The 27,122-nt window shown below is 38.9% G+C and overlaps 1 protein-coding gene across 2 annotated transcripts in view; it reads left to right on the forward strand.

Annotated features, from left to right (window-relative positions):
• edar (ectodysplasin A receptor) overlaps positions 1-27,122 on the forward strand; it is a 43,475-nt gene that overhangs the window by 10,296 nt on the left and 6,057 nt on the right. For both annotated transcript variants that reach the window (XM_085385083.1, XM_085385084.1), the window contains 8 exons: positions 9,403-9,474; positions 12,206-12,325; positions 15,778-15,959; positions 18,170-18,255; positions 22,796-22,873; positions 22,995-23,120; positions 23,221-23,295; positions 25,907-25,979. In XM_085385083.1, the coding sequence (XP_085241209.1) occupies positions 9,403-9,474; positions 12,206-12,325; positions 15,778-15,959; positions 18,170-18,255; positions 22,796-22,873; positions 22,995-23,120; positions 23,221-23,295; positions 25,907-25,979 (812 nt within the window). The remainder of the gene's footprint in view (positions 1-9,402; positions 9,475-12,205; positions 12,326-15,777; positions 15,960-18,169; positions 18,256-22,795; positions 22,874-22,994; positions 23,121-23,220; positions 23,296-25,906; positions 25,980-27,122) is intronic.

Consider the following 27,122-nt stretch of genomic DNA (forward strand, 5'->3'; position numbering starts at 1 on the left):
GGGCATTAATTACTCATTATGGGTCAACAGCTTAAAACAGGGCAGTGGTTCTTCTTTTCTGCGCTCCGTCATGGGCTTCCAGGAGGTCCCAAACAAAATGAGAAGTAGCAGCTCCACTTCATTGTATTTTATCTTTGCAATAATACTTTGTAATAATCCCAGCAAAGGAACATAAAAGCAAGAAAGCTTTTCTAATCATAGGTTTCATTCTCACCGCTATTATTTCCCCATGCACAGTGAATACAGTTCAACAAACCAATACTAAATCCTCTCCGTGTAGACCCCAGAGAGGGAAGTTTTAATCAAATTGGGGTTTGTGGTCTAATTTGTGTCTACTTACAATTCCTCCTGTGTATGGGTAACCTACTACATCAATGTCCTTCATGTAGAGTCTGTGGAGAGAGCGATCTGGCACTTTGTGTCTTACATTATGGAAAAATGCTGAGAGTGGTTTTAGAAATCAAAGTTCGGATAAACACATGCAAGAACGTTTGTGCCTTAAGATGAAGTTAAAATAGGTTGTCCTTTGCTGGTTGTCAATTAGAGGAATTCATGGGCATCGAGGATGCTTTCATCTCCAAATCTAGTGTTTCTCATTTGGTTGTTGAGACATTTTGCAGGTGGAGAGTCTGTGTGGGACCGTGTCATCAGTGCACTAAGTTGGGCACCTGTGCAGCTGAACATATGAGCTGTAAGATCTATGATAGCATGAGCCCTCCTTGGGCTGTTAGTGATGGCAGATGAAGGCATAAAGTGTGCTTTTGATGGTTTGCAAATACCTCTATGTAAATCTTTAAATTCCCAAATTTGGAGTCTTGGGTTGATTGACTAGGAATTTAGCTTTGAAGATTTCCCTTCTCTCACAACCACATCCATCCATCATGACAAGCTTCGGCTCAAAAGACTTAAATTATCCCTCAATTTCAGCCGCTTGAAAAATCTGAAAGGCACACCTATATGGTTCCTTTTTTAAAATCGTAGAAGTAGCAATGAACAGTGCAGATTGATTCTACTTTGAGCCAGAGTTTTAAAAGGCACTTGCTCTGTTGATTATGAGTGTGGCTAAATTCTTGCTAATCACATCAAATGAGTCATTGCTGTTACTGAAAAGCATGTCCGCTGTTGATTTGAGCTTGATTTGATCATTAAACACTCTTTAACACTCTTTGTTACAGCACAGTGTCTTCTAGGAGCAAAAAGGCCAGTGAAACCTTTTTTAAGGGGCACAGCCCAAAAACATATTTATGCTAATTTTTGAAAGTTGTTTTTTTCTTTACTGTAGGTGTATTGAGAGAAGGAATAAGACATACAGAGGAATTTCAGGTAGAAGATTAAGCTTCCCACCTACAGTCAATGCAAAATAAACAGAGACAGACGTGGAGACAGGGAGAGAGATGTTATGCACCGGCAGAGCTAAAGAGAGAACAAGGGATCAAGGAGTGGAGACGATGAAAGACAGATCACCGGCAGGCAGAGAATCAAAGAGCACGGTGACTGACTTGAACTGTGATAGGTGTGTGCTGCATGTGTGTGTGTGTGTGTGTGTAGGCATTCGCGACTTCTTTTCATGTGCCCTAAGAGTTTGTTTTTCCTGCGCATTGAGTGGGAAGCTGACAGTAAGTCTGTAATTAAACCAATCAAAAGATGAAGAGACATGAAGAAACATCACACATGTATGCACACACACACACACACACACACATGCATGCACATAAACATACATTTCGCTTTGTGCGTTCAAATTATTGAAAGTGTGTTTCTGTTGTGCTTAAAAAATATGGACATTATTCACCATCAAGGACTCAAGTCCGTCTTCGAGCTGGCTCTCGTCATCGCGTCTCTTAGCGGCACATGTTTACACGAATCACGGTTCTCTAGATGATATCTGAGTCACTGCACTTGCTGCGTGTCCATGTCACAGTAGAATTGCACTCTGATTTGTTGGTGGAAATTCAAGTTGCAGCAAAGCATGTTTTGACGCTCTTGTGAAAACGCAGCTCGAATTGATAAAAGCACGGATGATGCTGTTGGGTGGGATTGGAGTAAATGGATATTTAGTGAGGAGGCAAGAGCCAGCTGTTGTCTGAGGTTTGGGTATGTCTCCAGAGTTGGAAATCCCTTTAATCAGCGTTTATTTTCACATCAAACTTAAGACAGTAATCATGTTGCAAATCAGATGTATTTATTTCCGGCTCATTTAGTTCCCCAATAGTGAGTCTTGATGGCTACTTCATTCAGTGAGTTTGACTTTCTCAAAGACTTGTCAAGACTTTTAAACTTTAACTTTTTTTTTAAAGACTAGTACAAGAAGTCAGTGAGATCCATTAATAGAAGTTTTGATTGAGTTTTTGATGGCCTGACTCAGCTGAAGGTGAAAGCGGTTGGTCTAATTTGAGTGACAGGCCTGCTGCCACCACCCCTTTATTTACTTTCCAGCTGCCTGCAAATCATTCAAAAGAGACAAAATGCCAGCAGCACATTCCTTCTTCATAATTCACTGGAGAAAAGAAAGACAGTTGGTGAGTTTATGATTACTGAGGATACCTAAATATGAAATGACAGCAAAATGGCCTCATTTTTAAACACATAGTTGGATTAATTTTGAAAGCTGCACATTGTTTAGGAGTAAAGTGTGATTTTATGCTTTTCGAGCAGGTTGTTAAGTGCAGGTAGCTGATTATGGCCACTGTTCAGTTAATGACATGGTGTTACACTGAATAGAATAGTTTATTTCTTTTTCCCCCCTGATAATTATAGGCTCGTGCAGTATGGGTTTTATGCTTATAATCTCGTTTTAATCTCTTTATAATTTGAGGTTGCATTGTGAAATTTTACTTTATTCTACTGCGTTTCAGTGATTTATCCTCTTGAGTGTAAAACCTGTCACAAAACATAACAACGTTTGTATAAAAAGACGTACAGTCGTCCAGTTTCGGTGAAAATAAAAATCTGTGCTATGTAAGTCTTGTTAAAGTAGGTTGTTTATCGGAGATGGTGGAGGTTTAAATGACAGACTACAGAAACTTGATAGTGGGGAAATCCACAAAATGTGTGGTTTTCTGCTTTCTGTTTTATCTAGAAACCCACGCCACTGAAGTTTTACTACCTATAAGAAAACTGATAATTGACTTGCATAATATCCCAACACTATAGTTTACATTTTAACTGATCACAACTAATTGTCGGTTGGTAATTGGTATAAAGTTGTATACAGTCTGTTGTGATTCAGGGCTAATGTAGTGGGAATGTATTAAAACTATAAACTTCCTTAACATGTTAAAAAATGCACTAGAAATCAGATGTTGTAATGGGTGGAATCTTCTATAGAAAGACATCAAGTGAAGACATCTTGTGTTCTGACGGAGGCTTAAAGATGGTGATGCTGAAATAGAGCTGCCATTAGGTTTGCAAGAAAACAGATGGGTTTGAGGTGTTGTGCTTCTTGGATGCACATGCAGACAAACAAGGTAGTTTAAGGCAGTCAGACTGTGTTATGACCTGGTTGGATTGTGTAGGAATGTGTTTATGGCAGCGTTGGGCAGGTTTATTGGTTAAAAAGACCAACATTGCTTTTTTTTATAGATGTTCAAATTGAAGTATAATTCTCCTCAGGTATACTGGATATGCTATATTAGATAGTTTGATTTCTTTTTTAATATGAGGAATGCATTAGTACTAATTGTGGTTTTCTTGCAAAACTTTAATTGTTTCTAAATTTGCATTTTTATGACACTAAGAATTAATTTTGGCATCACTTAAACATTATATAAAGTATATGACTATTAGGTATTTAGTTTTAACATGTACTTTCATCTGTATAACAAGAAGTTACATCGTGTTTAAGGATCATTAAAAATGTCATTAAGACAGGAAAAGGGGTCGGTTAGATGAAAAAGTGGGAGGAAGAGTGAAGGAACGATCTAAATGGGAAACAGATTTTTCCTTTTAGAAAAACCAAGAAATCCCAAGATGAAAAAAGGCTGGACCCTGCTGCTGATTTGATTGTCATCAGAAATTAAGTGCTTTTCAAGAGACCACAAACCATCCTCTTACCAAATTCTTCATTTTCTACATTGACTAGCTTGTTGGCTTTGTTCCCTGGCCACTGATTGGCCTAATACTTCACGGGGCAGGAAGTCAGGGTAATAAATATCCTTTACAGGGTTAAACACTGTTGCTGAAAAGCCATTTTCCACACAATCCATCTGTAACATTGCTTAATGATACAGACGTAGGAGAGCACAGAAGGAAGGAGTGAAATAGACGTGGCGTATTTCCCAGAAAAAGCTTAATGAAAGGAATTAAATCAGTGACACAGAGGAGAAAGAGGCAGGCATCAGGAAAGAGCAATGTTTAAGATGATTACCATCATCACTGGGTTCACTAAAGATCATAGTAAAACACTGGTTGACCACTGGTGAGAACAAATTACATATAGAGTGACAATCAGACAATCTTTATGGCCTATAAGAGATCTAAAAACAGGTGTACAAATGGTGGACTACCTACATGCTAACTAACCATCAGCCTCTTTTACTTTGAAACTCAGTGGTCTGTTTCGAGTCTGGGTTGCAATCTTGAAAGTTAAACCACTTAGTGAGCTGTATTTGCAGACAAGTTGGCATCTTCCAAGCAAAATACAGGGGACTCTGGCAGTCTGCGAACAAATAAAGCAATCACAATGAGGTCTTCAGTGCAGCACCAAATACCTCTTGGTGATCGGTTTCACCAAGCAACTTCCAGCGACCACTTGGGAAATGCTGATTTTTTACAAACAACCAGTGGTTGCCAGGTGGTCACAGGCAGGTCTCTTGACCTGGGTGATTGGGACTAAAGATGCTTGAAACGTCAGTTTTCCAAGGACCCTTGTGAAGTTAGCCACAGTCTTTCATCTTACTTTCTGCTTTCTCCTTACTTAATCTCAGGCTTACTCCATAATGCTAACATTGACTCTCTTTGGGGCTTTGCTGTAGGACTCTTCTAGTTTTTGCTGATGCTGAAGAGTGAATTTAGGACCGGTCAGACAATCCCCTCATTGTACTACATAATGAAAAACTTTAGCACTATGTTTCTAACTATATAATAATCCCCTGACTAAATGATCTCATTGGAATTAACATCTAAAGAACTAGACAGCTACATTGACAGGTAAAGTTGGATTGAAATTACATATATGAGAATTTGCACTTTTAAGAAAGTCTGTATAAGCAGACAAGATGGGTTGAAGAGCACAAATACACCTGGCATCATTTTCAAGTTTTCTCTTCATTCCGTTTAGTTTATTTTGACAAAACCTGATCACAAAAACAACTTATTAGAAAATTGTCTTGGTTCAAGTTAAAATACGTCTTTTTACAATTTCACACACATGCTACAGGACTCGATTTTCTGACTAACTTAAGTTAATAAATTAACAGCTTGCACACACAGCCTGTCTGCTCACGTTCTCAGGGTGGACATCCTCACGTAAACACTGGACAAAGTACTCTGAACCACATTTGTGGTCATTTCTGCTCCAGTAAGTGTAGCATGACCTCACACAAAAACACACAGAATCACTTGCATAGCTTCCAACAGCTATGGTATCACGACTTGTAATTAGTCCACTATACAACTCATACGAATTTCAGTCCTCAGACTGAACAGACTGCGACTGTCTGTTCCGTCCAAATAGTGATTGTTGACACGATAGATAGAATTAGTCCATTTCCCATAAAAAAGTAGATCGCATAAACTAATCATTGGACTTACACACACTTACACACTTGACAGCCTTTAGTGTTTTCTTTGAACATATATAATTTACTTATGCATTAAAATCTAAAGCATTACTGCAAAAATTCAAGCACATTGAGCACATTAAGCCACGTCTATGAGTGGTACATTGCTTCACTTGCACAAAAAAGAGGACAAGTGGAATTAGCAAGAAAGACGTGGAGCCTGTCTACTTAGTCCTTGTATGATGTAATCTATGGGAATTTCCAAAGACCAACATCTCCTTTCACCTGCAGGATGTAAACATCACCATAATGACTTTAAGTAAGTCTATCACATTTAGCTGACACATTTTGTTGCAGTCCATATCAATACAGACTTTAACCCGCTTTGAAGTTCTGCTCTGGATCTTTAGCAACATTACAGCATTATACTTGTCACTGTAGGCCAAACAGCTTTGGCAAAAGATGCCTTCTTTAGGTCTTGCTGATTAGTGTTACATGCGTTTAAGGTTAATGCGTTTGAAATTGTGCATTTTTGAAATGAAGCGAGATAAATTGCCGCCCCCTCGCTTTGTGGTATTGCACATTTAATTTCTTCCGCTAACAAAAACAGCAATCAGATGCAACCAAATGAAAAGCAGACATGAAGACAGAGCTAATGAAGCCAGCGAGGCACCAAAAGGCTTCTCGAAAATGTTTACTACTGTAAAAATGTACTACAGATGAACAATGCTGGACTGTGATTCATACACAGTACATTTGCTGTGTAACTAAGAGCAGCTTACACTCTTACTTAGTAATGACACAGCTAAAGACACAAGGGTTATTTATCGGTGATTTTAGGATCGTTAGAAGATTAATACCCTTGGGGGGGTTAAAGGCTTACTTTCATCTTAGACCTGCCCCGACAGAGAAAGCTGAGGTTAGAGAGACAGCGTGCGGGTTGAAAGAGGTAAAGCAGACTGTCAGAAGACACCAAGAGTCTTCAAACGCTGCCATGTTGGAGTTATGTGTGTGTGTTGTGCTTGGGTTTATGTGTGTATCACTTTAACCCCATAATGAGAAGCCTTGAGGGGGTCCATAGCCATTTGGCAGATCTTAATTTCCTGATTTCAAAAAAAAAAAAAAAAACTGTCTCCCCTTTTATCTCCTTTTCAGCAGTGATACACACACACACACACACACACACACACACACACACACACACACACACACACACACACACACACACACACACACACACACACCGGTTGTGGTCTTACCACAAGTACTTGTGCAATTAAGCCTGTCCTGCCCTTAAAAGCGAATTGTGCGCATTTATAGCCCCCGTATATGTGTGTTCATGTGCGTGTGTGCATGTGCGTGTATGTGGATGCTGTAATTAAGCAAGATCAAACCTCTGGGTTTGTAGAATTAGCCATCGTTGAAGATCAGAAGGTTTTTAGTCAAGTGTGAGACAGGGAAGAATGAATTTAGAGGTTTGGAGCCAGGCAGCAGACAGATTGTGACCTCAGATAATTGTGGTCTCTTCCTTTTTTTGTCTCTCAGACACACTGACACATACACAAAAATACTTTGATACTCTCGACAAGTTCAGATGGATTTAAAGTTCAGCCGTCAGTGTGCAAAACTGATCTGATCTGATCTGACCTGGGGCCACACCGGTTAAAACGGTAAAACACGTTTTTATCAAAGTGTCAGTGCATGTGTTTGCTGGTTTTCTGATTTAGGCAGCTAAAACTACTGGTACATGTCGGGGAGTCATTGCCTTGATGGATGATGAAAGCCAGTCCTGCTACAAGACAGCGCTGTTGTTAATTTCCATGAATGCATCTTGATGACTGTTAAACTGATCCATACTTAAAAAGATATCATAGAACAATATGAAATTGATTTTAATGACCGATTTTAATGAGGTCACGTACTTTTTTGTATAATGTTCTTTTGATAGCTGATGACCATATAATCAGGATTCAAACATGTTGGGATTTTTGTGGATTCTTCAAACAAAAATGTTATTTAATTTTATATTGCAGGAAGAAAAAAAATGTTAACTGTACTGAGCCACAGATACACCGGAAATTGTGACTTGAAAGTACAAAAAAAAAATCTGTTCGTTTGCATAATGATGTGTCATCCAGTATTTAGTATGTGTCATGACCCGTTATAAACAGGCAGAAAAATGACTGTATCTATTATCTGATGCCTGTTATCCAGCAGGATAACACACCATGTCACAAAGCTGAAATCATCTCAGTCTGACAACGAGTTCACTGTACTCAAATTTGTGACAAAACGTCAGCAGCTAAGTGATGCTATTAAGTCAGTATGGACCAAAATCTCTGGGGAATGTTTCCAGCACCTTGTTGAATCTATGCCATGACGGACTAGCAAGGTAGAAATAATAATAATAATAATAATTAGAACGGATCCCAGCCAGCTGAGTTACTCGGAGACATATGTATTTAGTTCCCCGTTGACAGTGATAAACTAATGACTTAATAATAATTTAGTAATTTAATGTTACAAGCAAAATATATCAGTGAATGGTATTTAAACATAGACACAGACAGCCACACACACACACACAGAAATGCTGTATACTCAGTGCAGGACAAACATACAGTGACTAAAATCAGAGACACTTTCTTGGAAACGCTTGCATTTCCAAGAAATAAACAAGCAATCAAACAATACCACACAGCAGATTAATTTCTGGCACATTAAGGGGGAATACACACATGTTTTATGAAGTGCTGCTATCAACAACCTTATATCCAAACACAGCTGTCATTTCACAAAAACCAAACTAAACAAGCTTTCTCTTCGTCCGGGATTTTATAGCTTTCCCGACCTTTGCAAACTCTTCGTTTTCGCGTTAGCTTGTCATTAAACCGTTTAGCAGCGAGGTAAAGAATATTTTAGCGTGTTTGCAGAAACAATCACAAAATGTAAAATTGCTGTTTACCTAATGTCAACTTAATGATCGCAGTAGCTGTGGAAGTATGATTTGAAAATGGATCCTAGGCATTTTATTTTAAGTGTTTTCCTTCTCCTTTAACCTGTGCTTAGCAGAACTATAAACTGAATTAGAAACATCAAATTGATTTATTACCTACTGATCGACTACATTACTCTGGGGATTTACACCCTACTGCAAGCCAACTTTTTCCACCCTGGTTCCATACCAGGTTAGCATTAAATATTAGTTGCACTATTAAGTGGCAGCCATCAGTGTGAAACTAAGCTTGAAATATGTTTTTACTCGCGTTTCAGCTGAGGTTGAGGTTTGGAGAAAATTTCTAACCTAACGTGACAGAGACATAACAAAGAAATAGGCGTATAATTAAATGTTGTTAAGTGATATCACCAACCTTTATTGAAGCAGAGGTTAGCCAACGGTGATGTGTGCTTGTAGTTATGAGTCAGAAGAATGCCATGGGCTGTTCTGTTGCTATTACTTGCTCTTGGTGTGACGTGCTATCAGCATGAGAGTGAAGTCATTTGGGCCACACCGACACTTACACACACACAGACACACAATATCCCCACTGACAGCACTGCTGTCGGCAGGATGCTGAGATTCATAACAATGCTGTTTTATGATTGAAGTTTTGTGCAGGAGTCTGAATGCTGGAATGTTTGCATGAATATAATTCGAATTAACAACCTGTCTTTCTCTCAGCTCTCCCAGGAAGAACACACAAAAATGTCAGAAAGGAGGGAGAAGAAGTCGATCTTTCTGTCCTCGTTATTAGTAAGTTTTCCTCTCCTGCCTCATATCCACTTATTTTACCTTATATTTGATAAAATCTTCTCCCTTGCATATCTTCATACATCACTTACTCCCCCTCTCCACCCCTTATCTTTGGCTGTTTGCATTCCTCTGCTCTTCTCTTTACTTTTTTCTTCTTTTCTTCTGAAATCATAAAGCAGTAGCTTTAATTTAACTTCGTCATCTTGTTTTTGATGCTGACCCCTCAGAAACCCATATTGGTCCAGCAGTATGGCTCGCAGCCATAATAAACTCCACATTTGGCACAGGAAAAAAACAGACTTTGTGGTTTTATGTGCCAGCAGCTTGCATAACTCTTCAGCACTTGTACCAATTAGTGAACCTTGGAGTTTTTATAGAACAGATATCTTTATAATCTGTCTTACAATCTGGAGATTCTCAGCTTGTTTTGATGTTGAAACCTACTGGCAGTCTTCTGACACACACCCTCATCTTAACCTCTTTCCCAGAATGACAGACAGTATACTTCTCGGCTACTGTCATACAACATAGCACCCTTTTGATGATTACAGAAGTGATGGATACTAGCACTATATTATTTGCAGTCCCCTTACTTTCTGCTAAATTTTAATTCTATAGGCTGAGATAATTATTAGACGTTAAAGAATGCGTCATCTTGCTTTAAATGCTTTTTAAATACATCAGTTGCATTGAAAAAAATTGAAAGCCGATGTGCTTTAAACATGCATACACTTGCAAGGCCAGCAGGGGGCGACTCATCTGTTCGTCTGTGAAGGTTCTCAGTCATCCAGGTCATCGTAGTCAAAGGAGCTTGCAAAGAAAAGCTTTTCTTTGCGCACTGCAGTTGGACAATCTGTGCTGTTAGTAAAGGGAAGTAAATAGAACAGCTTACTAATGACAATAAACGAGCACTCTACTTATCCCACATTTAAAGCTCATCTTAAAGAAGCTGATGGGAAACCAGGTCTGTGACCATTTGAAACGAATTTCTCTCTGATGAGGTATTAATATCTGTTTTTGCTGAATCTCTTTTTTTATGCGACTTTCCCTGGGAAACCAGATGTAAAACAGCAGTTTTGATCAAATCTGGCATCTTTAAATCTTTAAATATTTTTGGTATCTTGATGTTGATTAGCATGTGTTGTAACTGTTAAATGAATAAAGACACAAAGAAAGACAATATCTAAATGTCTCTTGCAGAAAGTGATTGCTCTCAGTGACTCCACACTAGCTCTTAAACGAAGGATTTCAGTTTCAAACTAAACATTTTAAATCCACCAGTTTTAATTTACTCATCACTGGAAGCACTACTTAACCTGTGAACTATTGCAAGCTAATCTGGAGGATCTGGTTTGACTCACCAAATATCTGGTATGAGATAATATATGCAGTCAAATACTGAATATCTAGACACATAAACACACTCGTGGTGTAGATGTATATTTATTTAAATGGTGCCTTATCTCTGCTGACATGAGATGGTTATTAGGGAGAATACAGTGAGTGGGAGATGTTATTAAACAATAGAGAGAAGATGGAGAAACTTAGTCATGCACAGTCATGCACTCATTTACTTTCACTCCATCATTTTCTGGACTGCAAATGATTTTTAAAAGTCAGTTTGTTTGTTTGGAAAAGGACAAAGTGTGCTGGTAAAGCTATAAATACCAGCTGCTACTTATTACAGTGAGCCACAGTGACACGGCACAAAGACACATAGGCTACACCGTCACATTTTCACATTTTAGAGGATGTTATACTGACTTGTGTTCATTTCCAAATCTTAACCAATACCACAACTTTTCTTCATGCAACCCTAACCTACACCTGAAAGGTCTAAACCAGGTCTTCACCTCACACTTCAGCGATTGAGGTTAATGAGTTACTGTGCAGATATATTTATGTCTAAACAAGATGAGTAACACAACCACAAACAAATACACACACATTCAATTGATGGGATCATGCAAACTCTTGTTTGACATGAGGACAGCTAACGATGGTCTCCATCTGAGCTATTGCAGACAAAGAAGTCAACATGTTTGTTTTATTTGCTGCTTGTTTATTTCCAGTTAAAGTGAAGATGCTGATTCATGGATGTTTAACTTTATTTATAGACTCTATAAATAAAATGAAAGATGGATGTAGGCCCTATATATATCATCAGCCATTTCTTTGTGGCGAAACTGGAGTATCTGCTTTTCCAGAACTTAAACTATGATAATAAGAATTAAAAAATGATGTTTAAGGCAAATACCAATACCAATATTAGGTGATTTAAATATCTGATAGTCCAAAATATTGGATGATTAAGTAAATAAACAACTACAACAGTGTAGCTGTTTGTTTACTGATCTGTTTTTGCTTGAATAAGCTGGTTGTTGTATTTCCAAACACAACTGTTAGTATTGGGAAACTTGCAGAGTGCCCTCTGGTAGACAAACTATGCAATGTCAACACTTGTAACATAGTTGAAGAGTGTTTCTCCTGATTATGATTTATTGGAAATTACAAATTCCACTACTGATAGATCAGCAAATAAGTAATATTAGCCGTGTGATAAATCTGTTAGATTAGGCGTCGATCTGGATCTATTAAGCAGCAGTGCCTTTAATCTTTTTGCCGGTTGCAAACATGTCTTGCACAGGGAGTCTGTCAGCAGTAGTATGTATCTGTCATTTCTGTTTTCACAAGTTATTATATGTTTCTGACTCTCTTTCTCTTCCTCCAGGTGTGTTGTGTGTTTGCTAGTGCAGAATATAACATCTGTGGACAGAATGAGTTCTTCAACCAGACCAGTAACAGCTGCCAGGCCTGCCCTCAGTGCCAGCCAGGACATGAGCCATATATGGTGAGAATGCATGCATGCACTCATACATAAAAAATGTTAATTTAAGTCGTAAAATTTTTACACTATCTGAGTACATTTTGAAATCAACTGTTGGAATCAACTGACAGCACGAGTGAAGGAAATGCAGTAGCGAATCATCATCAAACTAAGACCGTCAAAAACTGAAGAAAAAACGGACTTTTTGAATGTAGGTGTCAGTTTTGCTTAGACCACCCACAATCCATGCATTCCAACACATACGCATATATACAAATACACAGCACGCACACATAGCTGCACGGTGAAGGGTGCCTTAATTTAAATGAACAATTTCTTTATGATTTATTGCTATCATTGACTTCAACGTGAAGGCATGCATTACAGTGAATGGCTTGCAGTAGTCACATAGTGATTTAGCCCTCGTCAGTCAGTCTGCCAACAGCCAAAGCAAACAAAGTGCAGGTAAATGCTTCAGTGGGCACCTAGGGGTGCCACACCCGCTTGAGAGAGACAGCTGCACTCAAGGGTGAACAGAATGAATTACAAGCTGTTTTCACACATGCTCTACATCTTTAAACTTTTCTCAGTATTACTGGTGGAGCTGCTTATGGGAACGCAAGTGTCCTACTTAGTCAAAGCAGAACAGTGTATGGTCTTTATCCTGCCAGGTAGATAGCACAAAGACATTGTGAGGCACCCGTTTCCAAACAGAGCTGGCAAATATCCAGAATTCCCAATAAGTCATAAGTTTGGCCTCTTGCATGCTTTGCTCAGGTAGCACCCTTGACTTCAAGCAGTAGTGAGACCAACTACATTATTGTGTGGTAAAAAAGCAATGATATTTTTCAACATTTGTAGAATTCTTGTGCATAAACAGGAAATCTATATGCTGCATTTATTTAATATTTTGAGCAGACCCTTTATTAGAATTTACTTTTATATATATATTTGTGCGTATACATGTGTCTGTTCAGTAGAAGCTGGATTCTCTGGGCTCATTAACCTGCATGAATAATGCTTAAATCATTTGATCAAAACATAGAAAGAAAAATCCAACTTCTCCAACTATTTATCTAAAGTCGATGTCCTTTAAAGCAGCTGTGGGTCATCTATTGATTGGAATGTCGGTCATGTGATCCATGGCTCCTCTAGTCTGCAAGCGGAAGTATCCCTGGGCAAGACACTGAGCCCTGAGTTGCCCCCGGTGTTTGAATGTATAAATGTTAAGTTAAAAGCTCTTAGACAAAAAAAACACTTGTGTAGGTGTGTGTGTGTGTGTGAATGTGGCTTGTAAGAAAGCCTTTTGAGAGCTCAAATAAAGGAGAAAAGTGCTGTATAAGTGCAATTTAAATCTAAATTTGCATAGTAGTAAGAGTTATAAATTATATTGATATAGATACGGATTTTACAAAACAGAATGAATTTTAGAAGAACCTTTTTATCAAAAACAGAAAACATGGCACACTGTTTTGTCTCATATTTTATGCTGCTGAAAATAAAATAAATGACATAAACCCGACTAAAAAAATGAATATAAAATGTTAAAACACCCTCTAGGTATTGTTAATTAAGACTAACAGTTCAAACTGTCTTGCTTTATAAGGGCTGCGTGGATGCAACGGTGAATTTGACTGACAATGTCCTCAGGATCTGATTTGTACCGGCGCACTGAATTATGTGGCGTCACTGTTTTTCCAGCTGAATGCGACTCACCTCAAATTAGGCATGATGTTATGAACGGACAAACCACCCAATACTGCAGGTTCCCTCGGCACTCTGACTGCTCAGTGGCAGTTTTTAACCACAGCAGCCTATTAAAATTGACAAAAAAAACGCTCGGCACTCTAGACTCAGCGCTGGACGGGCAAAATTAGCAGCAGCTGGATGGATGTTGTAGTGCATTCTGTATTTAAAGAGCTTAAAAAACAAGATCACAGAAAAAGCATGAACCAAGAAACGATCAAATACTACAAGTATTTTAATGATCCCCAAAGGCAGACAAAAAAACCCACAATTACACATTTGCATGGAAGTGATCACAGTGCACTAAACCCTTTGTTTCTATCTTAGTTCTCTCCTCTGGTGCTTTCCTCATTCCTGCTTTGTGTTTCCGCATGTTAACAGAAACTTCTATAAAGCAGCTGGTGAAATCAAATGATCTTTCTCCTCTTTCTCCACCTGATGGGAAGCTCAGTCTGATAATCAAGGAGTATTGCAGCCATTTGAATGTAAACCTCGAGTAGTTTCATCAGTGACATGAAAGCCCTCTTTGCACTCTGATCCTTTAGGTGCCACAGTCTGGAACAGTCTGTCACTTGTTCTTCTGTTTCCCTGACATGTTTCATGTACATGTGTGTCTTAATCACAGTATAACCAGAAAGTTCTTGCTCAAAACAGAGACTCCAAAAAGTACATGCCCGCACACACTCGCACAGACACTATGCAAGACTCCACACAGTGCAGAGAGATATTGAAGACCTATTTCAGTGCACATCTTGTATGCAGATTTCCAGGCTAGTTAACAGCCCACCCTTACATTTCTGATTTTGGTGGAAGGGTTGGTGGGGGGAGGAAAGATTGAGGAAGTGAAGAAGTACAGAAGTTTTACATCAGATTGCATCTTGTATTGTGTATTGTGATTATGGTCCCTTGTAACCCCAGCGTTTGATGAATAATATGCACTGCAAGTCTGAGGTAATCGCCTTTATTTCTCTTCACGGTCAAGTATTATAATACAAGCATAACTATCTGAGTTTCACTCACCTCCATAACTCCTATAATAAGCAAGATTCAAAAAGGCATCAATTTGCTTTTCAAAGGAACGAGTTCTTAATCATTCTGGAGAAAATTTGAGTCACTGTAATCTTGAGTATAAATGATCCAACGAGAGCTTTAACTCAAAGCGACAAGATCCTGCCGATAACCCAGCACGGTTTTATATCAAACAATCACACCGAGACTCACGGACGTCAAAAAAAGAAGGGAGAGAATATTAGATTTCTGTAAGAGTCAGCCTGCTGTAGCCTAAAGCTAAGAGGCATAGGCTTTTTTTAATAGACAGATGAAAGTGGGAGGGAAATGAAAGATGAAAGGAGCGAAAAAGAGAAAGAGGTTGATGTGTTTTTACATGTGTGTGTTTGCGTGTGGCCTGTTTGGCCTCCTAACTGAGAGGAATTACCATGTGGAGATGGGAGGAGATGGATGCTTGAAAACATACCAGTCATCTTAAACAACACCAGTCATTGAAAAGCATGCGCAGCGAAAAATCTGATTTTCCTCTTGTCTTTTGAAAAAGTAATGTCAGATTGTCTCAGAACAGAGAAACACATCACTGTTTTATAATGTGTGTGTCCACGTCACAGTTGGAATGTCAGTGATCTGTAAATTGTATTCATTTGTTTTTTTGATTTAATAATTGATCATAAAACTGAAAACGTCTCTTTATAAAAAATGTCTTTGTGTGTGCTTCGCAGACCTGCGGTCATGGTGTGAAGGATGAAGGCTTTACCTGCGTGTTGTGCCCAAAGGGAAAATACTCCGGAGGGAAATATGAGATCTGCAAACGTCACACAGACTGTCATGCGCTTTACAGTGCCACTGTTCACATACCAGGAACTCCCGAACGCGACGCAGAGTGTGGACCCTGTTTACCTGGGTAAAGCACACTAACAAGCAGAGGCAACAGCCATTTAACACACAATGCAGGACACCTTTTAAATGATCACACAAAGAATCATTGAACTATTAAAATATACTCAGTGTTTTTCATTGGCTTCAGTTACTTAATCAATGTTAAATGGTAAATAAGACAAATGCACGCGATGAATTTCATTATGTCATTATGGTCAGCTTCACCCATCTGTTATTCACTTTGCATTATAATAATAAGGTAGTGTGTCAATAAAAAAATAGCCTTTGTAGCCTTTTAAATACGCAAATGACATGTGAACTGTCACTTTTTTCCTGGTGCGTCTTCTTACATGTCCTTGTAAATACGTGTCCCATAAGAAAAACAGGTGCTTAAGCCTTAAAACATCTGGCTCAATGTTATATTTAAAAATGACTCGAACATTTGTTTGCCTCCAGTTTTAGCTGCTTAGTTTCTAAGTTCTTTTTACCTTTTCCTGATGCATTCCTGCATTTCTTGGCACACTACTGCCACCTATAGAACACTGACTGGTGTAAAACCAATGACATCACTCGAACAAATCGCCCTTTGCATGCAGACACAAGAAGAAGAAAGAATGGATCCAGGTGCTTTGTAGGACTAATTGTGATCAGAACTCCATAAAGTACATTTAAAAGCAGCCTGACATACAAAAGACATAAAAGAGTAGTCACGTGCAGTCTGAAAAAGAAAAGTACAGATCTTATGAAAATAAAATAAGCATGTGACTTTTTTAAAGAGACTTTTTTTTTTTGCTTTGTTTTGTTTTTTTCTTAACAAGGTACTTAATCTGATCAAGGCAGATACAACAGACGTGGTTATTTTAGTTGGCAAGATCAACATTTCCCAGATGACTCATTCAGTCTAATTGTACACATCGCAGCCGTATACTGCTGTCTCCTGATAAATGTACAGAGATGGATAACTTTGCTATGGATGCCAGTTAATTCTGCCAAAGAAGGATATTTATGACAACTCATCTTTAGGCAAACAGACACGGCTGATTACGTCCTGAATGGATGTTCTACTCAAGCGTCGATTTACTGTACAGCATGCATTTTTAATATGATTCGCACTCGGATGCATTATTTAGCATGTGAATAGGCTGCCGTGCTCCATTCGGTTTCATACATCCTCTCGCTTTGTATGAATACACACTAAATCTTGCACTTTTCAATTTGCACATGGCAGTTGTCTTTGCAACCCCATGCCACATAAATATTAAGTCAATAAGGGGCTTTTAAATGTTGCCAGACCTTCCTCTCCTCCCTCTTCCTTATTTGCCCTTTGCATCATCAATCATGTTGTGTCGCCGCCGATAAATTGCTTGAGTTTATTTTTTTGTTTTTTTTTTCTATTCAATATTTCATTGGAAACATTTTTTTGGTTACATGTGGGCAATATAGCGATATATTATATAGTAGGTAGGAAATTCATAATTAGGGGATTTTTTAAGAAACATCCCACACTATCACAAGGAGTCTAATGTTGAAATCATCTCATCCTGTCATCGCCTGGATGATGATCTGCTGTCTTCTAATTTTCAAATTTAATTTGAAAAGCACCAAATCCCAATAAGACCTGCTAAAAAATTTATAATTTGTGGTGTTTTTCCAGTATAATAATTATTATTCTGTTAATAAATAAATCAATCAATTCTTTATTGACTGTCATGTATTGAAAAAAAACTGCTCATCATAAGTGAATAAGATGCCATTTTTTTATTCTCATGAACTGTTGGACTGAGTTTGCTGTTACGGTTATATTTAAAGTCCATTACAAACATCGAATCAGATGTCTCCTTATGTGTCTGCACAGCGAAGACCTCATATATGTGTTCTATATTAAACCATTACTTAATTATCTGCAATCATGTGTATTTATTCAGATATTTCACTTGTGCCCTGAAGCACAAATGATACACTACCTTCCTCTCTTCTTTCCCCCCACAGACGCTTCATAACTTCATAAATCTGTACCAAGCCACGCTTCGTGCCCTCAAGGCATCAATTATGTACATATCCTCACAGATTCAAACTTTTAACCTTCGCTGCTTCCACATACTTTTGAATCGTGTTGAACTTATAAGTGTCTTGAAACCCGGTTGTGTCTGAAAGTCTTGCGTTTCATACATTATGTGATTTCTCTATTTAGTTTTTCTCTTGCTGCCTTTGCTAAAGACACTTTGTGTTTTCCAGGTATTACAGGTTGGGGAACAGGTCAGAAAAGCCCTATTGGATGGTTTGCCATTCCTGCCAAAACGCACCACGCAACACCAAAGAATGTAAGTTTAGCTACTTTTTTCTTAATTTTTGCTCCATTTGTTTTCACGCATTTTTTTTAAATGTTATCTCCCAACTCTAAATTTTTTCTATCCATGCATACAACAACTACAAAAGCTACCAAACATTAAAGTTTTTTTTTCCTAAATGAAAGGAAGTACAATATGACAGTGGAAAAGCAGATGTCTGCCGTAAGCCTGTGCTCCATTTAAGGAAACAATTAAAGGTCAGAGGTTGTGTTGAGTTCTGCCAGACTCTCTGATGGATACAAGGAAGTTGTACGCCCACTCCCCCCCTGGATCAGTGCTTCTCTGGCTCCACAGGGCTGTTTGGCTGCTTATCAATAACATCGTTGCCTCACTGGTTATTCTGCTTACCTGACACTATATGCTATATATGTTTGTGTGTGAGTGTGTGTGTGTGCAAACTGTTGCTGCAATCACAGACATTTCTTGAGACTTGCAACATGGCGCATAAATCTTGAGCAGTCACATCTTCTTGTTTGTTTGACCGTCCTGAATTGGAGGCATAGTTGCTGTGTAGTGGATGTGTGATGTGTTGTGATATGCAAGCAGATTAATTGCTTTTTCATTGTACAATTGTCACAGAGTCTCTTGTGGGTTGTTTTCCTTTTTGCAAACTTTCAACAGTGCTAGTGTGTTTCTAATGATGAGCAGTGCTGAAGACGTTTGCAGTTCTGCTTTGCCCCCCATGTGTTCATCCAGATGTGGCAGATCAGAACATCAGCAGGATCTGAACTGCGTTTGTGACCCTGGCTGGTACATCCTGCTAAGCAAACGATATTCATTGTCCCATCATTGCTCAAAATCCCCTTTGAGTCGGAAACTATTTTTATTGTGTCATATTTAATGAGCGTGTTTTGAAAGATTGAAACCCCAAAAAGCAGCCTGGGCCTGCAGAGAAGAGGGTGTGAAGTGTGTGTGTGTGTATGTTGTGCTTGTTTCTGTGTGTAAGGATAAGCACTTGATTTTCAACAGCAACCTAATTGTCTCTCCCAGGCATGGAAATGAGTGATTGAGTGATGTTGTAAAGCAATGCAAATAAGATAAGATAAAGTGATGTGAATACTACAAAGAAATGGCAAATATAGCAAGTATTAAATCTCATTTAAAACCCTTTTCATTTAAACATTTTGCATTTCTCCTCATTTTGAAGACTGGAAAATACCTTTCGTTAGATAGGGGGATTGATAAACTCCTGTAGCTCAGCTTTTTATAGTATGGATGACTGTAAAAGGGTTACCAACTGCGTATTTCCTAAACCTTCCTACTTGTTATGCTTCAGCCAAGGTGGATCTAAGTTTTGATGTTGTGGCTTCTCTTTCAGCAATATTATGCAAAAAAATACCGGCTCGGCTTTATTAAACTCAGAGAAGCTGAAGCATGGCCAAAGGAAGAACCCATTAAATGTTGGTGCCGATCCAGATCATTCTTTTATATTTCAAGACAAGGCACTGGCCTCCAAATGCCCTTCTACTTTAAAGATTTTAACCATAACTCTAAGATATGTTTGGGATACCAAATCAGTTTAAAAAGCAAATAAATCAAGTCTTTAACAAACCTGACATGAATGTGAATCATGCAGTGTGGCTTCCTGGAGTTAGGTTGGTTAGACTGGATGAATTTTTCCCTACATTTTAAATCATGCACAATTTAATTACATCCCTTTGAATGAGGTCTTCAAAAATAATGTGCCCCCAACAGTAAATACGAAAGCTGGGAGTTCTCTTTGCTTAAGGTGAAGGCAGGCTGACACTTGCCATGTAATCTGTAAATTACCCTGGCTCCTGCCTCGCTCTGTGTGTGCGATAATTAAAACTTTGGCGGGTATGAGAAAAAAAAAAAAAAAGAAAAAAAAAAGATGATTAGCATGTTTGTGCTTGCGCTGATGCTACCCTTTGGCAGGCTGCTGATGAGTCTGTAGACGTTGCTCAATTTCTTCGGTCACCTTTTGATTTCTGTGTGCCGTTTCTCAAGTGAGCATAAATGCACTAAAAATAAAAAGATGGCATTTCCAGTATCAACAGGGATCATAATGTTAATCTTTTTTGCCAACTCTGCTGTAAGAGGTGTCACCTCACACACTGCTGGGTAATTCTGCTCTTCTTAGTTTGTTGGGACCTAAGCAGTCAGATCGCCCAGCGAAATTATCAGTTTTTCAGCCTGGGTTCAGACTCCGAGACATGATTACAGTTTTTCTCAAATGCTAAAACACATTTCACAAACGTTACCACCAGGTCCCCCAATGTCCAAACACAACACCCTTCTCTAAAGCTACATAAACACAACCACACCTTCCCACTGCAAAACTCAAACTCCCACACCAAGAGAGCAGCTTGAAGCTGTCAAAACTGTAAACACTATACACAGCATTACACACTACAGCAAAACAATTGAAAACACAATGCTCAATTTGTGAGAAGGTTCTTTGTTCCATAACTGCCAATGCATATTTTAGAAACTATACAGTAACGGATCGTCGTAGATCTCTGCAGAGGATTAGGCATTTAGATTTGTGAGTTTCATATGAGTAGTATAAATCTATAGAAAATCCTGCATGTACGTACACTACTGTAACACAACTCAATGCAAAAACAGAATCTATTGCACACAACAGTAATCTTGAAAACATGAACAGGGTGTGAAGTTTTTTTATTTACGTTATTCACACCACACACACACCACAATCACTGTGCGGCATCATGTCGCTGAGCTGTTGCTCGCATCTCGTCCGTAATGATGGTGCGAGGTTGTCTTGCTCTCCCTCCTGGACCTTCTCCTCTCCCATGTTGGCCTTCTCCTCTTCCTCGTTGGTCGCTCCTCTTCCTCCTCTCATTTGAACTCCTCTTCCTCATTGGCCTGCTCCTCTTCTTCCAGGGCCAGCTCTTCTCAAAACAAATTTCCCACGTGTGGGACTAATAAAGGTTATCTTATCTTATCTTATCTTATCTTATCTTATCTCCCTCCTCTGCATCAAATTCCTCTTCCCCTGACTCTGCCTTCATCCATTGTGTTTGTTTGGAACCTTCAGCATACTGTGCACTCTGAACTTGCTTTTACATGTGGGTACAGCATTAGCAACAAGTGTCTTCAATTTTGAGTCATTGTGTGTAGTGAATGACGCCAGGTGTGTTCCCTGTGTTCAAAGATTGGTGACTGTGGCAAGCATTTTGCATCACATGGGCTTTCATTTGAGGATATGAGCAGAGTTGTTTTGCAACATGTGTTTTAGCAAGGAAAAATGTGTTTAGATTTATGAGTACAGAGGGTTGTGTTTTGTGAATTGTGTCTTCATGTGACATGTGTTTATGGTACTGGAATATGGTGGCTACATTTAGTAAATGTGTTTAGACTACTGGTCATTTGGGTTACAGGATTGGCTTTTGTGTTTTAACATTTGAGAAAAACTGTAAGAGATTAAACCACAAGACGCTAAAGAGAATTCCAGATCAGGCTCATATCCTTATCCAGAGAGTCTAAACAGATACCTCACGTTAATAACTTCAATCACAGGACACTGCAATCTGCGTGTGTGCATGTGTCTGTGTTTGTGTATGTGTGTGTTGATATGAGGCTCTGAGACCATGGGAAGTGGCAAGCCAAATGCCAACAAGGTCTATAGTATATCAGCTCGGTGAAAGGAAAGACTGATTAAAAGAGTTGATTTATGAGCTGCCATGAGTTTACGGCTCCATTAGGAAAGAGGAAAAGCAGCTGATGAATAATCCAGAAAGAGTCACAGTGAGAGGAGGCGAAAAGAGCAGGACAGATAGGAAACAGAGGGAAATCTGGACAGAGAGTTACTGCTTTGTGTCCACCCTGCCCAATGTAACAGTTTGTTTACTGCAGCGGGAGAAGGTCTGAAAGAAATAAAGTTTTACTGCTCCTAGCGCAGATGATTTTCTTTTGTGAAATGTTAGAGTTTGGAGAATGATCCAGTGCATTGCTTTTGAGGTCAATAAAATGCAAGGCCAAAGCTAACACACTGCCAGTAGTGAATGATGGGATGCAAACTTTGCCAATAACCAATGTCCATACCATGAAGCATCTGGGGTACCTCCCTTTTTGGAGAAATCTGAAACATTTACTCATTTATGGGGATGCAGGCCTCACCAGTCACCATTTCTTTGCTTGATCCTCAATATTTAAATAGGAAGTTTAAATATTAAATTATTAATTAAGTTATTTCAACTTAGCATAAAGCCTGAAGACAGACATTAGGTAACAAAAGCCACCCACAAATGGTGAAAGGATTCTAATACACCTAAAGTCTAAAGTGCCTTTAGGTGACTAATGTGATTTGTTGTTTTTATCTAAATAAAAATGAATTGAATTTGTTTAGTTTTCACTGAATACTTGAAGTAATGTGATTTCCGGGTCATGTGTGTTGAAATGCGTGGCGATGGACGTGAACTCCAAATTATCCATAAACGAGAATGTGTGTGTTATAGCCGCAGTTAACGAAGTAGACTGAATTACGACACTCAGCCTGTCTCTGTGTGTGTTTGTGTTTGTTTCCCAGGCATGCAAACCAACAAACCGAAAGAAAAAACAATATTTCACAGTGGTAGCACAACTGTGTTCCCTTCTGTAATTAAAGGTATACACAAATACACACAAACGCAAATATCATCCTCTGTCTCATCAATCATCCATTCTTTCTCTTTCTCTCTCTCGTTTCTCACAACACATAACTTTACATCATTGCCTCCATCTTTCAGATTCCCACGGACAGGGTCACCTGGCAACAGCTCTCATTATCGCCATGTCGACCATTTTCATCATGGCCATCGCCATTGTTCTCATCATCATGTTTTACATCCTGAAGGCCAAACCGAATGGCCAGGGTGAGACGAATAAACAAACACGCGCGCAAAAATCTCATCTGAAAAGTAGATATTTGCGTTTTTTGTGATATTTATAATGAGCGCGTGTGTTTTTTGGCAGCGTGCTGCTCCGGACAGGTTGTGAAAGCAGTGGAGGCTCAGACCAACAAACAGGAAGACAAGAAAGACGTCCCTGGTGAGACAGGCTGCGCACACTCTACAATTAATGACACGAACACTGTTATTATTGTTTGAGATGTTTTTTTTCCACTCTCATAATTGGTAGTAAAAAACAATTAATTTGTTTACATGTGTGCTAGTATCCCGCTTATGACCCTTATAATGGTTTTGATTATACATTGCGATGTTTATGGGAAATATGAGTAATATACTTGCATAAACAATTGTAACATTTTCCACATTTTTGGCCATGTGTAAAGATGCAGACACACTTTTGACCCCATCTTGCGTATCCTCTCTTGCTCTCTCTTTCTTTCTTTGTTTTAATTGGATAATGGCTTGGATTGAAAACAAGTCAAACAAGTTGACATTTTAAGGCAGAAAAATACAAATACAATACATGTGTTCAATACATGTTTTTAATAACTAGGATACTAGGAAGCCAGTGAGGAACTCTCCACTTCAAGCATATGTGCCACAAATTTGGCTTTCAACTCTAAGGCCACATAAAGTTGGTGCTTTTTTCCCCCCTTTTCTTTTTGTTCTTAAAACCAACGTCAGCTGTGCTTAAGAAGAAAAGTAGCTGCAGTTACCGGCATCATTCAGAGTACTTAGTTAATATAGACGCAATTATAAGCTAATATACCACAAGATATTTCTTCCACAATCTATTACAAGAGGATAGTTCCCTGTCCTGAAGGGTAGAAACAAAATAACTACGAGCATACATTTACTTTGGGACATTAGGGGTTGTTTATGCGCCGACCATCTGTTTTTCTTCTCTAACTTTCTCATTGTTTTCATATCTGTAAAAGTAAACAGGCCGACAGTCACTAACTGATCATTACCATGTTTCCATAAACTCCCCTCACATGTTGCACATTTTCAAAAGCTTAGCCCACAAAATATATACTCGATAAAGTTAAATCAAACTTAAAAAGCGCGCTTCAAATAGCACAAAGACACACAAATGTACATGATTAGAGAAACAAGAGCAACTCTAATTAGCATTTTTTCCACTCTTAGCTTTAAAGACTATAAGATGACTCAAAAAATAGTTGCGATGACACGAATGCGTTCAGCAGTCAGTGGAAGTATGAATAGAAACCACGCGGCAGCACTAAATCCTGCAGAAAAAAACCCTTACAAACCTTAATTCAGGTAAATGAGTGACTGGCTTTGTCAAACCAAACACCGAATGTTATCTTTGGACAAGGTGTCCACACATGTATTACCCAAAGCTTTATTGAAGCGCTCTGGGCCCAGCTGATAATGATTTTTCTTTTTGATTGAAGTTAGACATTGCAGTCTGTTCTGCAACCATTACATACTGAAGAAGAAAAAAAAGTGTTTCCTTGTATTTGAAGAGCGCTTGGAGCAGCTTCCACATGTGAATTATAGGACACATGTTAAAATCTGTCCTGCAACCAGTGCAGTGCTGACCATGTGTCATCAAACAAACTGTATCATCTCATCAGATCTAATAGAATCCTGTATAAATGTTAATACTCTGCTGTATTTATGTGCACACATACAATTTGGAGCGTTATGTTTTCAAATGCAGCTGTGTGCTTTTACACTTTATGTGTGTGTGTGTGTGTGTAGGCTAATAGACGTGCAGTGTGATGAATACATCATGGTGGAATGCAAAAGCTTCTAGAGACGAAGTCATACGTTGCTTTAGGCGCCGTTTTTCATGACAATGATGCTCTGTTCGATTTCAATCCCAGACTGGCTGAATAACCACTTACATGTGGTGTAAATGAGAACACACACACACTCACACAGTTACTGTATCACTGGCCACAGACACATTAAAACTTAAGACGTGATAGGTTAAAAAAGAAAAAAAAAGTGGTTAGAGAGTCATTAAAGCTAAATGTCTTCATTGTTAGTTAATTTTGGGTTATCGTAATTGGCTGGGTCAGTGCGAGTCTGTGAATGCACTCTGGATGACTGGTGTGTGTATTTGGGAGACAAGCCCATTGCTTGGAGCTCTACCGGTGCTATCTGCCACTCATGTAGACACTGACTTAATAAGGCTCCAAGATGAAAGACACAGGCGCTTTATTTCACACACACCCTTACACACACACACACACACACACACACACACACACACACACACACACACACACACACACACACACACACACACACACAGGGCTTGTTCCACTTTGGTATTCACTGCTGTCTATCCCTATCAGTGTCCATGATGTAAGTGTAATTTAATATAATATCCGCTGTAATCATTTTTATGTATTACTCCAAGTGCAGTTCCGTTTTAAGGAAAAAAAGCTTTTAGCCTCAGGAACCCATGTTCATATTTATATTCTAATTGATGCCAATGTGGATTAAAAATTGCTCGTTTGATGCAGTCAAAAAAAGCTGACAAAAGTGGATTGGTGCGCTTTTCTTTTTAGTTTGGGGCTTGTGGATCACTTGTGTGTTCGTAACAAATTTTTGTCGATGATATTTTTGGGTTTGTTTGGTGAATAATGTGTCTCGACACCATGTACTGTAGCACACTTGATGTCTTATGGTCACTGAGGTTTTCTGTGTGTCTCTTGGTTTTCTTATTCTGAAAACACCAGTAATCCTGTGCGCTCTCTCTTTTGTTGTCGCAGACAATGTGGTGATATTCTCAGAGAAAGACGAGTTCGACAAACTGAAAGCTCCTCCTCAGAAGACTGTGAAAAGGTGAGAGAAGAGTCTGACTCACTGGCCTACTTCAGCCTGAGTGCACAAATAGGTTCAGACAAAATGAAAAGCTTCTCTGTGATTGCTGGTAAAAAAAAATCCAGGCAGCTTAAAGTTTTAGGCAGCAAAAAACTGAAAGCGTGATCCGGTAAGAACTGACATACAGCTTGTTATGAGCTCAGCTACACTGGGTCTGCAAAAGATGAAGGGTTCCACACACACGTGCATGATTTTAGGGATTTAGATCAAGGCGATAAACAAAAGACTTTATTTTATCCAGTGAGATCTTTATAACCAAGGCTATAATAGAAAATCTGCTACAGTACAATCAATCAATCACATGGCAGCAACTAAATGGATTTAGGGATTTAGACATGGTCAAGACAAGCTGTTGATGTTCAAACTGAGCATCAGAACGGGGAAGAAAGGTCATTTAAGTGACTTTGAAGGTGGCGTGGCTGTTGATGCTAGATGGATTAGTGTGAGTAGTTCAGAAATTGCTCATCTACTTGGATTTTCCTACACAAGCATCTCTAGATTTTTGCAGAGAATGGTCTGAAAAAGAAAAATATTCAGTGAGTGGCATCTCTCTGGCTGAAAATGAGTTTTTGATGCCAGAGAGGAAAATCGCCTGACTGCTTCGAGCTGACAGGAAGGCAACGGTAACTCAAATAACCACTTGTTAAAACCAAAGTATGCAGAAGAGCATCTGTGAATCCACATGTCAAGTCTTGAAGCAGAGGAATTACAGCAGCAGAAGTACCATGGTGTACCTATATCCTGATGGCCGCTAGAAGCGCGGTAACATATCACAAATAGTCTCAAACTTGTGTTAAACATGACAATGAGTTCACTGCACTCAGATCATCTCTAAAGTCACCAGATCTCAATCCAATAGAGCATCCTTGGGATGTGGTCGAACACGAGATTCATATCACGGACTGAAAAAAGCTGAAAATTTGCAGCAACTGCATGCTGGCCTGTCAAGATGGGCCGAAGTCTCTGAATGTTTCAAACAGCTTGTTGAATCTATGCAAAGTATTAAAGCAGTTCTGAAGGCAGAAGAGGGTCCAATCCGGTACTAGCAACATGAAACTAAGAAAGTTGGCAGCGATAGTATTTTAAATACATTATTAATTACAA

This window comes from Rhamphochromis longiceps, linkage group LG16 (genome assembly GCF_057381845.1).
Source record: "Rhamphochromis longiceps isolate RC_006_pf linkage group LG16, R_longiceps_female_GT1.1, whole genome shotgun sequence".
Lineage (NCBI taxonomy): Eukaryota > Metazoa > Chordata > Actinopteri > Cichliformes > Cichlidae > Rhamphochromis > Rhamphochromis longiceps.